This window comes from Anopheles gambiae, chromosome 3 (assembly GCF_943734735.2).
Source record: "Anopheles gambiae chromosome 3, idAnoGambNW_F1_1, whole genome shotgun sequence".
NCBI classification, from domain to species: Eukaryota; Metazoa; Arthropoda; class Insecta; order Diptera; family Culicidae; genus Anopheles; species Anopheles gambiae.
The window spans coordinates 34,848,855-34,865,930 of NC_064602.1; the positions used below are offsets into that span (position 1 = coordinate 34,848,855).

Below are 17,076 nucleotides of genomic sequence, written 5' to 3' on the forward strand. Positions count from 1 at the left end.
GGGGCTACGGCGCTCTTCAAAGCGGTCGTTTCGGGTTTGATTTTTTTCTTTCTTTTCTTTAGTTACCTTTTTGTTTTACAGTTGTGTACCACCAATTGTAGACGGATCACGTGTTGGTGCGGAGCAGCGGCATCATTTGCTACACGCCGATCACATTTCTAATTTCCTAATTACGGGGAAAACTCCTTAACCTCTATTGTGCGCCATGTACCATGTATCGTGGGTAGAGGGGGGTTTTTTGAGGGGGCAACAGAAAATACATTTCAAGCTTGTTAAAAACATGCCTGACATGCTGCTGTTCCCCCCCGAGGGAGGGTCAAACTCCGCCTTCCCCCTGTTTTGCCCCTAACAACGCTTCAAGTGGCACTAGAGAGAGATACGATGATACGGCCATACCTTCATCAATGCCGAAATTCACCTATCGAGATGTTCGGGCAGAGATGAAAAAGCCTGCTCCCCCTCCCCGAAATACCGTTCGTCTTACCGTTTTCTTATCTCGAGTGGATGAGTCCTTTTTTTTTGCTGTTGTTTTGCTGCGCCTTGATTTTTGTGAAATTTAATTTCAATTTCACGGCGCCCTTCTTTACGGTTGACGGCAGGAGAGCCTTTTGAATGATCAAAGCCGTAATTAAATTCCGTTCAAATGAACTGTTTTTTACGTGTCTTTGAATTAAATATCCTTGTGTTAGGTGCACTTTGTAAAGTTTTTTTTTTTTTTTTTGTTGCTGTCTGTATAGCTCTTCTCCTACCTACACGAGGTTTAAAACCAAAATGACGTTCAGCGGTATACCGTGCACCATTTTGCTGGCAACTGTTTTGCATACCATCGCTTTAAACATGCGCATTCGTGTCGAGTTTGAAATGTTCAAAACGTTCAAAGCAATTCTTACCAAACACACACACACACACACACACACACACAAAACAACGACGATGATGTCAACGTCACGTCACACAGATATCCAATCACTTCTTCGTTTCGCACGAGACTAAATCACTCGTACGGCCGACAGAACGGCCTAACCCCTTCATTCTCGAATTGTGTTAAAAAACTGTTACCCCTTTTTCTTGCACCCAGCAAAAAAAACAGAAAATACATGCTTCCCTCCCAGCACCCCAACAACGATAACGGTAGTGTCCTGCGAGACACAATGATGGCTTATGTACACTTTAACGCAACAAAACGAAAAAAAAATAACCCTAAAAAACCTCCGCAAAAACCCCTTTAGAAAGGATTGGAAAGTTTTAGCATACAGCATACAGGCACCCTTTCGCACACAACGCGTACACCCCTGCACGAGAGGAAAGCATCGGCCCTGGGCGGTGATAAAAAAGGGACACCGGATATAGTTCCACTACGTTATCCATCGCACAGCTATGTACTGCTTCCTGTTTGCTATGTATATACAACGGGTTCTGTTTTTCCCTACTTTAAACTCTCACCCTTTATCCACCCCCTTTTGAGAGGGATTCGATTTAAATATGAATCTTCCCATACATAGAGAGAAAGAGAAAGAGCGTGAGGCTTATCGCATACGTATCGTTTTCAAGCCATTTTTTTGAATAATGATCGTAGTAGGCGGAATGGAAAAATTCAAACTCCCCCCTCACAAACACACACAACAAGCACGTGCAACGGACCGTTAAATTGCCGTTTAAGGTTCTATTTTTGGAATTTATCGTACGGGTGGGGACACTGTAATGTGCATTATGCTTGTTAATTGCGTATTACAAAGCGCGATTCGTGGGTGCCGATTACAACAACAGGAAGTTTGACACCTGGGGCGCCGGTTGTGAGATATGAGTGAATGTACGTGTAGATAAACTTCCGGTGTATTTATGGGGATGCTAATTGCTGACACATGCCGGTGCGGTGTTAATTGTTAAATACACCCCACCTTTTATTTGAAAAGGGCTGTATGGAGATAGGTAGCCGAGGTGAATATGCTGCTTAAATTTAATTGTAATTAAACAACTATAATGTTATTTAAAAAAAAACAGGTATCAAAGGATAAAAACTAAATAAATCATAAATTGGTAATATATTGCGTAATATGCATTCACTTCCATAACAAGGATTTTAAGTAAACAAGGACCTAAAAATATTATGAAAGATCAGAATTAGTGTTGGATTTCAGGAATCTTTCGTTGAGATTCATTATTATATATCTTAAGCGATGTGTGATTCGAATCTCGAATCGAATTTCCAAATATCAATTGATCTCTAAAGATTCGTGAATCTCCAAGGAATCATAAATATGTTTAAAAAAATCACGAATATTTAAAGATACAGGATTCGTGAATCTCCAAGGAATCATAAATATGTTTAAAAAAATCACGAATCTTTAAAGATTCGTTAATCAATAAAGATGCAAGAATCTTCAACGATTCATGAATCTATAAAGTTTTATAAATCTCCAAAGATTCATGAATATTTAGACATGTATGGTGTTCAACATAATCAATTTGCACTTTGGTACAATGGTTAACTCGCACGACTTTACAACACATGCACGTCTTGGGTTCAAGCCTTGCATAGGGACCGATTTCGCATAGCAAGGACAGACTACCCGTTTGCGCGGTAATTGCCAACAAGTTTCGAAGGCCCTGTATTGTCTGGCTGGTTTTTGAGCATATAGGTTGTTGCGCCAAGGAGCAGAATAAGAATAAGCTACATATTCATGAAAATTTGGAGATATATGATTCACATCGCGCACAACGCACATTTGAAGTCGTCCCAGAATTCACCTATCTTGGGTCAAAGGTCAGCAACGACAATAGCATGGAAGCTGAGTTGCGCGCAAGGATGCTGGCCGCCAACCGGTCATTCTACAGCCTGAAAAAGCAGTTCACCTCAAAGAACCTGTCGCGACGGACGAAGCTGGGACTATATAGTACCTATATAGTACCAGTACTCACATACGCCTCTGAGACATGGACACTGTCCAAATCTGACGAAACCCTTTCGTTCGAGAGGAAGATGCTCAGAAGGATACTTGGCCCCTTATGTGTGGAAGGACAATGGAGGAGCCACTATAATGACGGGCTATACGAGATGTACGGCGACCTCACAATCGTACAGCGTATCAAGCTCGCCAGGCTCCGGTGGACTGGCCATGTTGTACGCATGGAAACGGACGACCCAGCCCGTAAAGTCTTTTTAGGCCGTCCACAAGGACAGAGGAGGCGTGGTAGGCCCAAATTGAGGTGGCAAGATGGCGTGAAGGCGTCCGCCATTAAGGCCGGGATAACGGACTGGCAGACGAAGGCGCGAGACCGTGAGCGGTTTCGGACACTCCTGAGGCAGGCCAAGACCGGAAAGCGGTTGTAGCGCCGGATAAGTAAGAAAGTAAGAGATTCGTGATCGTTTCGAGCTTCGTGGATCTCTCGATATTTATGAATCTTTGAGACCGATGAATCAGATTCATAAATCTGAATCAGATTTACCCAACACTAATCTGAATGCCATGTAGGCAATCTAATTAGAATAGCGACGATGATAGTACTAAACATACTAATTTCGACAAAGGCTACGAACGTTACTAATAACTAAGATCAATAAATAAGCAACAGTGGTAGAATCGTCAACTTCCATGACTTAACAACATGCTCGTCGTATATTCAGTCCTAAAATAGACCGTCCCCCTATAGACTGACTATTTGGCTGGCTGCGTGGTACTGAGGAATGTCTCGAAAGGACCAGTACAGGAGTCCGACATGTCCGCGTAGGACGTTACGCCAAATAGAAGAAGAAATAAACTTACACGTTGCAGATCACAATACTTACCCTGTAATCGGATCGACGAAAGTAGAGCTTCGGTTCCTGACTGCCACGCAGTAAATAAACTGCATTTAACACACTTCTGCTGAGGATGATGGTTTCATGCGAAATAGAGACAGTTTCATACCAAAACAGACTACTGCGATCGATACTGCAGACAATGTTAATCATACATGGTTGCCAGATTAAAAACAACGAATTATTCAACTGAAATAACTGATGCAATGCGCAGCAATAATCAAACGACAAGTGACAACAACCATGAATCATAGTCGGACACCTAATACAATACAGTTCTTGACTCATTCACTCATTCCAAACTTTTACCTGCCAACGGAAAAGCTCTTACAAACATCCACCTGCAATGAGATAGGCCGGAAATTAATCATCATCCACCTGGTGTGATTTGCGCACCCAAAGCCCCTCACCCACACGCCACGCCACCTCACTGTGCAAACATTTGCGTATTCTCGACGATAATGCGTCATCACGCTCCGCAAGTCCCATTGTCAACCACTCAGAATAGAGCTATTTTTGCACGGTATTTTATTTAAGCGACATAAAATGCAATTGAAAGATCAACATCATCTATCTACCGGTTTACCGGTATTTTCGTTTACGTCCCTAACACGAATGCAGTATTGGTAGATTCCCACTGTTTTTTGCATTAAAGATCAATGTTTCCCATCCCCCACATTTTACGAATGGTGGGTATTTTTGTGTAATTCTTGACAAGTATAAACACTCACATGCACACATTTCTATACGATTAAATGCAATCTGGCAAACGGCTAACTGTGGAATGGATTAGTTCTTAGTGCTATTTTAGAGCAGTTCTATCACCTACAAATTACATGATCACGCATATCAGGGGGGTTTTTGCTCTGTCTTCTCTCAAGCTAGTATAATTCCGGTAGGGAGAGAATGTTTTAAACTTGATTATTCCGAAACACTTCCATACAACAGCAACGTCTACCATCTAAATGTTTTGCTAAATATATGATTCGGAGGGGAGCGCGCCCCCCTCGAAATGCTATAAATACGAGATGAAAAAACAGTGGAATACATCCGGCAGCCCGGTCAATGGAATGTGTGTGTGTGTGTTTATGTTACTTCGTTTTGTGCTATTCGAAAAAACGTTCGTTGCGTTCAAAGCGCTTAAAATTTGACTAATAATGTTTCTCTTCCCGCTGAGAAAAATTGTATGCTTTCATGCTTTCCTCCGTTTTTCTGTTGCCCCTTTGTTGCCCCGGTCTTGGCTCGCATTCCTTAACTCCCTACAACACTACTCAGCCCTGCTTAAGTACGAGTTAAAAGTTAAAAAGCGATACGCGATGCGCCCATTTCGATTCTTCGGTTATTGCGCGAAGCCGCACACAAAACTAGTGAGTGAGATTGGTGAGAGAGATGGATGGTGAAATCTGTGCTCGGTTCCTTGCCGCTTCCGGCTGGTGCTGCTGCTGCTGTGGCCGCTCTCTACAGCTCCGTCGTCATATGGCTGGTCAGGGTCTGCACCCGTTTGGCATTGCAGCTCTTGCACAGTATGTGATCGTCCAGCGGGTAGCAGCCGCGCCCCTCCGCCTCCGAAGACAGCACCAGCCCACAGTCCTCACACTTGTAGCAGTTGATGTGGAAGCTACGATCAAGCGCCACCACGCGCACCGTCTCGTCCTCGCCCGGCCCGGGCATGATCGGCATCTTGCAGACGCAACAGCGCGGCGCAAACTTTTTGTGGAAATCATCTATACAGTGTATCTGGTTGGTGGCATCGACCGTGAACGGGATGCCGTCGAGCGATTTGCCGCACACGATGCAGGTGAAGCACTGCGGATGGTACGGTTTGCCGGTGGCGCGCAGTATGCGCTCCAGGATCGGCTTCAGGCAGACGGAACACTTCTCGAGCGTGTTCAGATAGTCCTCCTTGCAGTACGGCTTCCCGTCGAGCCCGTAGAACGGTTTGCCCTGCAGATTGATCTGACACTGGTGGCAGGTGAAGCAGGCGATATGGTAGATCTTGTCCATCGCCGTGCAGCCCGTCTTTTCGCCCACCACGCGCTCCCCGCACTTGACGCACGTGCCGAACGATTCCTGGTCGTGGATCGACTGCACCAGCAGATCGGTCAGCGTGTCCACCTCGGCGCCCTTCGACATGCTTCCCTGGTTGTGGCGGTGCTGTTGCTGCTGCTGCTGCTGCGAGGCGCTCGTAATGATGCTATCGTTCGGGCTGTTGATGCCGTGCGAGTTGACGTACGGTGCGTAGAGCGAGTAGTTGGACCGGCCCGACATCTGGCTCGGAGGACGGGGGTTGATCGGTTCGTAGATCGACTCGTACGTGGTCGACCCTTGCGAGCTCATGCCGTACGTACCGTACAGTGACTGGTGGTGCATGTTGTTGGCGTAGAGCTGACTCCCGGGCGCCATATTGCTGTACGTTTGGCCACCGGGCGCACCGACGCCTCCCGCACCCGGTCCAACCATCGTGTACGTCGGCTGTGACTGGCGGCCCATGTGCGGCAGGTCCGTCGCCCGCCGCAGCTCGCTGTACGACGAGCTGACCGGGCTGGGCGGTGGCGGAAACTCGTCATCGTTGTCCTCCAGCGTTAGCGCGTTCAGGGTCAGCTGCAGCGGCTGCATGTCCTGCGGTGGGGGCGGTGGCAGCTCCTCCGAAATCTGTCGCTGGGGGAACGGTTTCGCCCCCGGGTTCGTTGGGTTGTGCATGATGTTGCTGTAGATCAGTCCTTCGTTGTTTTTGGCATGGGCTGGAGCACCACCACCACCACCACCGGGCAGGTTGGAGTACGTCGCGTCCGACGCATACCCGTCACCGTACGGAGTTGGCTGTGTGTTTTCGTACACCGTGCTGCCATGCTCACCACCGCCTTGGCCCTGCAGCGACTTGGAGCGGTTCGCATCCAGCGTGCGTTTGTGATGTTCCAGCGCCTCTTTGACGTGCTGCAGCTCGAGGGCATCGTCAAGGGTGACCTTACGCGCTGCCAGCTTTCCACCGCCGCCCCGCGTAGCGTTACCACCGTTGTTGGACACGTTGGTGTACGCGTGCTCGTCAAGGTTGCTGGCCTGACCTTCCAGCACGGTCGAGAAGGAAGGTTCGCAGTACTGCTTCACGTTCGAGCTTTTCGGCACCTGGGGCGGCACGACCTGTTGCTGGCCATTTTTGCGCGGCTTCGGCGGCACGGCTGGCCCGCTCTTGCGCCCAATCATCACCATGCCCGGGATTCCGGCCCCGTTCGGCGGGCAGTCGGGCAGGCCGGTACTGTGGTAGGGCCGCTGCTGGCCGTTCGACTGACGCAGCACCGAGTTGTACGCGGGGAACTGTTCCTTCAGGTCTTCCATGCTCTCACTTCCTGCTTGCGTGGCGGCGTTACCAAGCTGCGACTGCCAAATGGGTCGTGTTTTTGCTTTTTGCACCAGTTTTTGCACTGCCGCACCCCAAAAACTGCTGCGTTTTGCGAATTGCAATTCTGTCGCGTGTGTGTGTTGTTTCTGTGTGGGGAGACTGTTGCTAATTCACTCACGGTCGAACACACACACCCTGTCGTCGTTTGCGCTGCGAATACGTGCAAACTCCCCCTCCCTAGGTGCAGGTGATGATTAATGGCACTTCCGCAAACGCAGATAAAGAGCACCGCTGGACGGCTGCGAGGAAAGAAAAATGTTTAGCAAAGTTTTTTGTGCTGTATTTATCAATAAATGAAGTTGTTTTTTTTTCGCTCTTTCGTTGTTTTTTTTTTACCTCTGCGTCAAGTGCCAAACTGACACCTGATGTGGGAGGGTCAAGGTGCTTCGGTGCGAGGTGTGCCTGTGTTTATAGCAGCAACCTGGTGAGGCGGTGCTCTTTCCGCTATCGAGCAAGCGCAAGCAAACAGCGCTTTGTTTGATCATCTGTTCCACTTTCTATCATGATTGAAGACAAAACACATACATTTTGAGGTGGAAAACAAATAATTTGCTTAGCTCAAACGAATATCCAGCCACCGATGGACTCTGCAACGTATCCAACAAACAATTTGCTTTCAATTTACAACCGCTTGCGTGCAAACTTGTGTCCGATTTGACATTTGCAAAGTTTGCTAGTTGAGCTAGCTGTCAAAGCGTTTCGGCAGCGTAGTTTGTCAACATTGCTCCGACGGGGTGCACGTGCGATTAGGCCATTCTATTTCGTGTTTACACACAGCATAAAAATATGGTGAATATACATTCTGCAAAGAACTATAAGCTACTTATTGTGACAGTCAATGATAGAAATGTTTTATCCACACACCCACAGGGCAACAAAAACCAGGTGAAGCGGTTGCAGCAGCAGCGTGCCAGTTTGCTCCGCCGTACGATTAAACCTACCGACAGCCGGCTCAAGCCCACCGATCGGTCGAAAGGGAAACCGAAGAAAAAGCGGGACGACGATGAGCCGAAACTAATCGACCGGCCCCAGGGCAGCTCGGCCATGTTCTTCCAGTACAACACACAGCTCGGCCCGCCCTACCACATCCTGGTCGATACGAACTTTGTCAACTTCAGTATCAAGAACAAGCTGGACATTATCAAAACGATGATGGACTGTCTGTACGCCAAGTGCATACCCTACATCACCGACTGCGTGGTGGCCGAGCTGGAAAAGCTGGGCCAGAAGTATAAGCTGGCACTGCGCATCATCAAAGATCCGCGGTTCGAGCGGCTGCACTGCTTGCACCGGGGCACGTACGCCGACGACTGTCTGGTGCAGCGGGTAACGCAGCACAAATGCTACATCGTGGCCACCAACGATAAGGACCTGAAGCGGCGCATACGCAAAATACCGGGCGTGCCCATCATGAACGTGGCCGTCAATCGGTACGTCGTCGAGCGGATGCCGGACGCGTTCGAGCCGATGGGGAAGTGATCCATCTGCGCACACTGCGATTATTACTTAGCTTTTGTTTTGTTTATTAAGAGAAAATGCGAATACGAACATTACAAACAAACGATTAATGTGTGTGTGGCGTGTGTTTTAAATGTCTTCGAATCGTATCCGAAAACGTGGAAATAATTCCGCAAGGCTTCATTAGCAGACGTGTGAAAATAAGGGTGAAGAGTGTGCACCGAAATGCGTGTTTGGGTGAGGCAAAGAATGAACGCATTCGTTGGTTAGTGAGGCGGAATTGTTCCACGGTCGCGCGATGGTTTTACAGATAAATACGCATTGTGCTGCTGCTGCTGCTTACTGCATGGTGTTTACGATGTCGTCAATCTTCAAGATCGAACGCACCGTCTCGGAGGCGAACGTTATCGACGAGGTGGACACGAGCAGCGGCTGCACCACGTTCTCCGCCAGAATGTCCGTAATCGCACCCTTGCGCACATTAATCCCCGCGTTCTTCTCGCCCTGCGCGTGGCGGTTGCGCAGCTCCGTGACCGTTGCGATCGGGTTCAGACCGGCGTTTTCCGCCAGCGTCGAGGGAATCACTTCCAGCGCATTGGCGAACGCACGGAAACAGTACGCATCGACACCCTGCAGCGTTTGCGCATACGCGGACAGCTGTAGGGCCATCTCAATCTCGGGCGCACCGCCACCCGCAATAAGGGCACGCTTCTTCACCAAGCAACGGACGACGCACAGCGCATCGTGCAGCGAGCGGTCCGCTTCCTCGAGCACCAGCTTGTTCGAACCGCGCACCACGATCGACACGGTCTGGCCCATGTTCTGGATGCCGGTCACCTTCACGAACTTGGTCGTTCCGCTGGCCACCTCCTCGACCAGATCGGCGTTCACCAGATTCTCCGCCACGAAATGGTCCAGCGAAGCGATCGGGCGGCAGCGCAGCGTCTTGCACACAAACTCAACATCCTCCCGCTCGATGTCCTTCACCACCATCACCTTGATTTTGTCCAGGAAGTGTTGGGCCAGATCGGACACGGCATCGCGCAGGATGGACTTTTGCACCAGCAGTACATTGCAGCCCGACTTCTTGATCTGCTTCACAATGTTCAGGATGTAGGCACGTTCCTCCTTCAGCACACGGTCCATCGCGGCGTAGTCGGACACAATCACGCTGTGATCCATCTGTTGAAAAAAGGGGGAAATGTGTGATTAATCTTCCTATCCCACCAAAACATTTCACACGCTGCTCCTCCACCTACATCGGTCTTCGGGGCGGAGATGCAGAACTGAATCAGCCCAATCTTTGCCTTCTCCAGACGCTTCGGCCCATTGATGCCGGACGAGCGCTGCGTGAACACGAGCCCATCGATCAGCTCCGTATCCTCGATGGTACCGCCCAGGCTGCGGATGAGTTTGATGTTCTTCAAGTCGACCGAACCCTGCTCGTGCGATTCCGTCACCTTCAGCACGGCGTCGACCGCGATCGGGGCCAGCATGCTGCTGTGCTGCGACACCACCTTCGAGTTCAGCGACGTCGATGCGCTCTTGATCAGCGTTTCGCGATCGTTCAGCTCCACCGGGCGGGACATTTCCGTCAGGATCTCCACCGCCTTGGCCGAGCAGCGCTGGAACGCTTCCGAGATGGCGGTCGGGTGAATGCCCATCTGCAGCAACTTTTCGACCGCTTCCAGCAGCGCTCCGGCAACAACGACCACGGAGGTGGTGCCGTCCCCGGCCTCCACGTCCTGTGCGCGGGACAGCTCGACCAGCATTTTGGCGGCCGGGTGGATGACGTTCATCTGTTTCAGAATCGTGGCTCCATCGTTTGTGATCGTTACCTCGCCGTTGGATGCTTGGATCTGTGTGTGGGTGGGCGAAATAGAGGGGGAAGGGGACACAATCAATATGTTGCTCGCTTGTCTCAATTATATGGGATTAATTACTCACCATTTTGTCCATGCCACGCGGTCCCAAGCTGGTACGGATAGCATCAGAAACGGCTGTGGAAGAGAAAATGCAAAGAAAATTAACGGTATGTGGAAGGAGCACCGGCGACGAACGGCAGAAGAACATCATATGACTCACAACATTGAGGTTATGTTGCCGAAACAACAGTAAATTTGTCGATGAAAGGGAGTTGTATTGTGATGGAATTAGCAAGATTTTGACTAAGAAACGACGAATAATCGTGTGGGAAAGAAAATACCATTGCAGTTGATTTATAAGATCCTTGTAATTTATAGTATGTGCTAATATTAAGCCACAAAGAAGAAAGACAAGGGATGTTCTCCTATGATAGGAAGTAGGCGAAGATGTTAGAATGACTTTAAGGGAAAGAGCTGCTTGGCTCCATTTCTTGTAAACTGATTCTGATTGAACATTTCTCTCCATGAAACACGTGAGCCGGTCTACCATTTGCATAGGCACAAAGCCCCTTTGCCGAAGCGAGATGCCCCCTTGTTCATCATTTTACACCCACCTTTGGCAGCATTGATGTTGCTCAGACGGATGTCAGCCGGTTTGCTTTTGTCCTTGTACGCCTGTCCCTGCACCTTCTTGGCGACCATATTCGGCTTCACGACCATCTTGGGGCGGTTAATTTGCTGCTTTCGTGCGAATCAGTACGCAAAACGCGAGAATTCTGTGATTAATTCACCGATTTTACTGCTGCACACCCGACGACAGACGATACAACCGACTCGGAACGCGTGCGGAACAAAAATCTTCGTTCCGTTTTCCGTGCCGTTCCCATAAACGAACGGCCTGTCATCGGAGCAGCCCCGCGAGAGTGACAGTTCGGATTGGAGGAAATGTTTGAAATGCTACAATTGATGCAGAAATGCACTCCATGTAATGCAAAAAGCAAATAAAAATTATAACAAATCACATAAAACATTAAAATGTGAAAAATATGTCCAATCTTCTGATTAATTTTGAACTTTTTCTTTGGGCATTTTTTATAGCAAATCTCAAATGTCACTCTCCGATCTGTCATAACAAATCGAGGACGCCTGTCCGGCCGGATCAAAGGCAGCGAAAACATTTTGCTTTTAGCTGAAAAAACACAATCCTTCGTAAAAGTGTAGTAATTTAAGGAAAAATCATCTAAAATGAATACATCGGCAGTGAAGCGCCCTTCGGACGCGTTGGTTCCGGTGGTAAATCCGAAGAAATCACGCACAGACATCGTGGCCTACACGGCCAAAGATAAACAACTTCTCGAGCAGGTAAAGCTCCCTTTTCGATGTTTTCATACACAGAAACACAATTTTCTAATCTTCTGTTTTACTTCCCCAACCCTAGAATGTGGAGCGAACATCCGGTCTGTTGGGACCTATCATGCTGCTGGAGGGACACGGTGGGGAGATTTTTTCCACAGAATTCCACCCGGAAGGGGAGCATCTCCTGTCGACCGGATTCGATCGACAGATTTGTAAGCGATTACTCCTGCTGTAATGATCGATTGCTTTGAATTAACACTTCTACATTCCCTACAGTCCTGTGGAAGGTGTACGATGAGTGCGAAAACGTGGGAGTGCTGAGCGGCCACTCCGGAGCCGTAATGGAGGCACACTTTTCACCGGACGGGTCGAACATCTACACCTGCGCCACGGACAAGGTGGTTGGCGTGTGGGATGTACCCACGTGCACGCGCATCCGCAAGCTGAAGGGCCACACACACTTTGTGAACAGCTGCAGCGGGGCCCGCCGTGGACCGACGCTGATCGTGTCCGGGTCCGATGATGCGTCGATCAAAATCTGGGACGCACGCAAGCGGCACGTCGTCAGCACGTTCGACAACACGTACCAGGTGACGGCGGTATGCTTCAACGACACTGCGGAGCAGGTCGTATCGGGTGGGATCGATAACGAGATCAAGGTGTGGGACATCCGGAAGAAGGAGATACTGTACCGGCTGCGGGGCCATACGGACACGGTAACGGGGCTGTCCCTCTCGCCCGACGGGTCGTACGTGCTGAGCAACTCGATGGACAACACGCTGCGCATCTGGGACATCCGGCCGTACGTGCCGGCCGAGCGGTGCGTGAAGGTGTTCACGGGCCATCAGCACAACTTCGAGAAGAACCTGCTCCGCTGCGCCTGGTCACCGGATGGGCTGAAGATTAGTGCCGGCTCGGCGGATCGGTTCGTGTACATCTGGGACACGACGTCACGCCGCATCCTGTACAAGCTGCCCGGGCACAATGGTAGCGTGAATGATATCGATTTCCACCCGACGGAACCGATCATCGTGTCGGGCTCGAGCGACAAAACGCTGTACCTGGGTGAGATAGAAGCTTAGTAGTGGTAGTAGAGAGAGAGGATCCAAGTATGCGTGTGTTTGTCATCTTAATATATGTGCATCTATCCCCCCATTGGGGCGGAGACATTGAATCACAAGAGATGCTGGGATTGGATTTATTACGATTCTTCCGTACATTTTATTTATTATTTTGAGTAGCATACTAGCCGTGTATGTGTGGTTGTGTGTGTTCGGTATCGACAAAGAGAATTACTGAATAATCCTGAACGGGAGGGGGGGTTTTGCAGGAAACAAAGAGACATCATTATACGAGAGACAGAGCAGGGTGCATTCGTTGGTAAGTTTGCGGCGCTGCCAACGATTATTATTATTATTATTATTATTACATCCTACAAATATGCTCCTCCGGCCGCTGACGGGACACACAGCACCGCTTACGCCTCACCGTGGTTGGGATACAGTATATCGTAATGCCCGGGACGGTACAGCAGATAGACGTTCGGCTTAAAGCCGTCCGGGAAATCGTGAGCAATCACCTGGTTCCCATCGCCCCGGTCCATGTACTCGACCCGCACGCCCGCATCCAGCGCCGAGCAGATGGCGATGATGTGAATGTGGTCCGACTCCTTGTACATCGGTTCCACCTCCTGGTGGCAGAACTCCACGATCGTAATGTTCCCGTCGATAAAGTTCTGATAAAAGTCGGCCTTCTCCTGCAGATGGCTCGAGGTGATCAGGCGCAGATACACCACCACGTAGTCCGAGTAGCCCTGCTCGTTGAACAGCTTGTGCAGCTCGGCCAGGGCAGCGGCCGTATTGTCGCCCTCCGGCTTCACCTTGCCGATCACCTCCATGAACGTTTCGTAAAAGTCCTCGATCGTGAACGGCGGGAAGCCGGCCTCGGTTAGCCGCTCCCTCGATTTGGACGCATACTCGTAGAACTTTTGAAACTCGTCCTTGTTCCGCACCAGGTACTCGAGGTACGCGTACGCGAACGCGCGGAAGAAGCAGTTGCCGTCCGGCCGGCTGCGCCGTATCGCCCGGTACTTGGTGGAGAGATCCTTAATCTTTGATATGTACACCGGATCGTCCAGGTACTCCTGGTTGAGGCTGGCGATCGGTTGCGACTCACTGACTAGCGGATTGGAATGAGCAATCTGGAAGGAAAACAACAACACACAACGAAAGAGAAAACGAAATCGATTATGACCTATGACGACGATAATCAATGATGATGATGTTGATGATAAGGAAACCCCTAAAATTCACCGTCACACCATCCCTTCGCCACACACACACACACCAACACACACCTCTTGTTCAATTTCGCGCTGCTGTTTTATAATCAGCTCGTCCTGATTCTCTTCTGATTTTGCATTTTTGCTACCGCTACTGCTGCTGCCGCTGCCGCTGCTGCTACTGCTGCTCTCGGAGTTGCTCATGCTGTGCCGACACGGGCGTTTCGAGGGGGGAAAAGTTTCCTTTTCCGTTTGTTTGCCAATCGCCAACGTCTATCACCAGCACGGAATGGATTAAGTTGCTTTCCTGTTCAAAGTAAAGCTAAATTCGCACCAACAATTGGCAGGACACTTTTGCACCAAACGTTACGGGCGCTTCAGGCGGCAGACATTTTACCAACAAACACTCACTCACACACACGCACGCACACAGAGCACCTGCAAAATGTGAGTGTGTATGTGTGTGTAGAGCAGGTCGGGTAAAACAAGTGAATGTGACAGCGAACAACTGGTCCGTTTGAAATGCGAATAATATTGATTAAAATTAAAGAAAAAAAAAGCATTTGACTGATTTTAAGTCGTGGAAGTCCAAAAGTAAAAAATGAGCTTCATACCAAATTTATTTGCTAAGCATAAACTGCAATACATACCAGAATCATTTCAAAGATTTTCAATATGGCTTTCAAATTTACATAATGTACGACCTCTCCAACCGACGATTGCGTTTTTGCGTTCTACGACTAATATATATTTTGGGCTTTTTTTGCTATTATTGCAACGTAAATATTCCTTATTTACCATATCTAATCATTTTTATTGATGAAGGGAATTTAACGCATTTTAAGAAATTGTTTAAAGATTTCAAACACATCAAAATACATGACAAAACCTTAGCAAAGCCAATTAAAACTAAGAAATTAATTCATGGTAATAGTTTATCATAAAAACTCTGATAAAATAGTTATATTAATTATTTTACTTAAAATTGTAGCTATTTCGCAACCTCTTTTTCAAATCCCAAGAGTGCGTTTCCCAAAACGCACACGTTGACAGTTGTGATCCAACCGCCAAACAGGAAAACAAGCAAACGTCAGCGCAACGCAGCGCTCAAGACAGCCCGCTGCTGTCATGTTCTTTTCCGGTTTGATTCTCGAACGTGTAAGTAGTGTTATTGCCGAGTCGGTTGTTTCTTTTTAGGAATTTTCGTGTTAAATAGGTAAACAGAAGCGAAAATTATCGCTGAATCGCTGGCGGCACATATCCACCATCGAACAAAGGACTTCCGTAAGCGTGCCGACCAGTTGCGGCCGGTTTGCGCCGAGGATGAAAAATCGTTTACACGGGGGAATGATGCGACCGGATCGGGGCTGCTGGTGCTGCTGCGAGGCGTATCTGTCAGACCGCTGCCGGGGGCTTTCTGGCCGGAAAGCATCCGAGCCTGCCGTTGCCTGTGCTACCCCGAAAGTGCCTTGGTTTCAGTGATGATGCCGGATTATTTGTGTATTTTGCTAGAGAAATGTGCAGTCGCTAATCTCGCAATTGTGTGTGCGTGTGTGCTTGGATCGTTACAGATTAGCTTACAATGAGAACCATCAACTCTAACCAGTCGGTGCTCGTACCGAAGGATGTGTCGGTGAAGGTGAAGGCCCGCATGGTGACGGTGAAGGGCCCGCGCGGAACGCTCGTCAAGAACTTCCGCCATCTGCCCATCGACGTCTACCGAGTGCACCGCAAGAAGGTGACGGTGGAGAAGTGGTTCGGCTCCAAGAAGGAGCTGGCCGCCGTCCGCACCGTCTGCTCGCACATCGAGAACATGATCAAGGGTAAGTAGCGCGCGTGTGTGTGTGTGTGTCCGCCGTGTGAAATGTAAACAAAATCTCATCGAAAAGAGTCTAATTGCGGATGTTTCTCTCGCTCTCTTTCTCTTGCAGGTGTCACCAAGGGATTCCAGTACAAGATGCGTGCTGTACATGCTCACTTCCCGATCAACTGCGTGATCAGTGAGAACAACACGCTGGTGGAGATCCGTAACTTCCTCGGCGAGAAGCACATCCGTCGCGTGAAGATGCAGCCGGGCGTGACCGTGGTGAACTCCGCCAAGCAGAAGGACGAGCTGGTGCTCGAGGGTAACGACATCGAAGCGGTCTCCCTGTCCGCCGCCCTCATCCAGCAGTCGACGACCGTCCACAACAAGGATATCCGTAAGTTCTTGGACGGTCTGTACGTTTCCGAGAAGACGACAGTGGTACAGGACGAGGAATAAGTTGTAACATTGTTGTAAGCGAAAGTAAACGGAATGAAGCAGCAGCAGAAAACAAAGTGGGGGTGGCCCGTGAGAGATGGAAACTAAATCGGTATTGGTGTTTGTTTTTTTTCTGTTTTCTGTTCGTAATGTTCGTTTCGGTTTTTCGGTTCCAGAGTGTCTTTTTGTCTTCGGAGTGATATGTGTGATTTGTAGGTTTTGGGATAAAGGTGGATAATAGGTGCCGACGGAATTAGAGCAACAAATACAATCGAATTACAGGGAGAATGCGGCTCAAGATCGTCGTCGGAGGAAGCCATCGAATGGCCAAACACTTGAACAATGCAGAGGGAAATCATTTGACCAGAAATTGAGGCTTTATTCCCTCTTTAAGGACACAGTCGCTGTCCTCTTCTTAGGCCCTTGAGAATCTCAAGTGGTGGTAGGTCCTCTGCTACTTATCAATTGCACCTTATCGCCTATTCAGCATGTGAGGAACCTGCTTAAGCTTGAAAGAAGCAATGAACTGGCTGCGTTGATAGACATCATGTTACATTTTTCACAGAAAATGACTCTTTTAATTTATGGGACATTTTTCAAAAATAGCCTAAGCTGTTTCCTCTATCGTGGAACAGCGTGTTGGTCATATTCATACAATTTTTACATTTTCAGATGAAT

At 48.9% G+C, this 17,076-nt stretch overlaps 6 protein-coding genes and 1 long non-coding RNA gene across 12 annotated transcripts in view; 3 read left to right on the plus strand and 4 right to left on the minus strand.

Moving 5' to 3' along the window:
• The window catches only part of LOC133393082 (uncharacterized), a 40,026-nt gene extending 39,016 nt beyond the window's left edge, over positions 1 to 1,010 (minus strand). Inside the window, exon 1 of one of the 5 annotated variants that reach the window (XR_009765990.1) lies at positions 485 to 1,010. This is a non-coding gene — a long non-coding RNA (uncharacterized LOC133393082). Of the gene's footprint in view, positions 1 to 66; positions 459 to 484 lie in introns of those variants that run through there. The other 4 variants (XR_009765993.1, XR_009765991.1, XR_009765989.1 and 1 more) reach the window with 4 other exon arrangements.
• A 3,300-nt stretch (positions 1,011 to 4,310) lies between these two features.
• Positions 4,311 to 7,558, minus strand: LOC1271408 (lipoma-preferred partner homolog). The gene has a single exon (XM_061656432.1). It carries the CDS (start codon positions 7,130 to 7,132, stop codon positions 5,258 to 5,260), a length of 1,875 nt encoding a protein of 624 aa, XP_061512416.1. The 5' UTR covers positions 7,133 to 7,558; the 3' UTR covers positions 4,311 to 5,257.
• Positions 7,559 to 7,859: 301 nt separating this feature from the next.
• Positions 7,860 to 8,760, plus strand: LOC1271407 (rRNA-processing protein FCF1 homolog). The gene is made up of 2 exons (XM_061656433.1): positions 7,860 to 7,985; positions 8,067 to 8,760. Exons 1-2 carry the CDS (start codon positions 7,983 to 7,985, stop codon positions 8,673 to 8,675), a joined length of 612 nt encoding a protein of 203 aa, XP_061512417.1. The 5' UTR covers positions 7,860 to 7,982; the 3' UTR covers positions 8,676 to 8,760.
• On the minus strand, positions 8,703 to 11,402 carry LOC1271406 (T-complex protein 1 subunit delta). Its single transcript, XM_310191.3, has 4 exons — positions 11,134 to 11,402; positions 10,602 to 10,654; positions 9,914 to 10,513; positions 8,703 to 9,836 (listed from the first exon to the last, which is right to left on the minus strand). Exons 1-4 carry the CDS (start codon positions 11,237 to 11,239, stop codon positions 8,994 to 8,996), a joined length of 1,602 nt encoding a protein of 533 aa, XP_310191.2. The 5' UTR covers positions 11,240 to 11,402; the 3' UTR covers positions 8,703 to 8,993.
• Positions 11,403 to 11,496: 94 nt separating this feature from the next.
• Positions 11,497 to 13,049, plus strand: LOC1271405 (U5 small nuclear ribonucleoprotein 40 kDa protein). Its single transcript, XM_310190.4, has 3 exons — positions 11,497 to 11,881; positions 11,958 to 12,087; positions 12,152 to 13,049. Exons 1-3 carry the CDS (start codon positions 11,765 to 11,767, stop codon positions 12,955 to 12,957), a joined length of 1,053 nt encoding a protein of 350 aa, XP_310190.3. The 5' UTR covers positions 11,497 to 11,764; the 3' UTR covers positions 12,958 to 13,049.
• An 18-nt stretch (positions 13,050 to 13,067) lies between these two features.
• Positions 13,068 to 14,647, minus strand: LOC1271404 (ubiquitin thioesterase otubain-like). The gene is made up of 2 exons (XM_310189.5): positions 14,232 to 14,647; positions 13,068 to 14,075 (listed from the first exon to the last, which is right to left on the minus strand). Exons 1-2 carry the CDS (start codon positions 14,358 to 14,360, stop codon positions 13,353 to 13,355), a joined length of 852 nt encoding a protein of 283 aa, XP_310189.4. The 5' UTR covers positions 14,361 to 14,647; the 3' UTR covers positions 13,068 to 13,352.
• A 540-nt stretch (positions 14,648 to 15,187) lies between these two features.
• Positions 15,188 to 16,507, plus strand: LOC1271403 (large ribosomal subunit protein uL6). Of its 2 annotated transcripts, none has more exons than XM_310188.5 (3): positions 15,188 to 15,314; positions 15,728 to 15,979; positions 16,088 to 16,507. In XM_310188.5, exons 2-3 carry the CDS (start codon positions 15,739 to 15,741, stop codon positions 16,417 to 16,419), a joined length of 573 nt encoding a protein of 190 aa, XP_310188.4. In that variant the 5' UTR covers positions 15,188 to 15,314; positions 15,728 to 15,738; the 3' UTR covers positions 16,420 to 16,507. The 2 variants fall into 2 exon arrangements, with proteins under 2 accessions (XP_310188.4, XP_061512422.1); XM_061656438.1 differs by having other exon boundaries at positions 15,302 to 15,372.
• Positions 16,508 to 17,076: the final 569 nt, after the last annotated feature.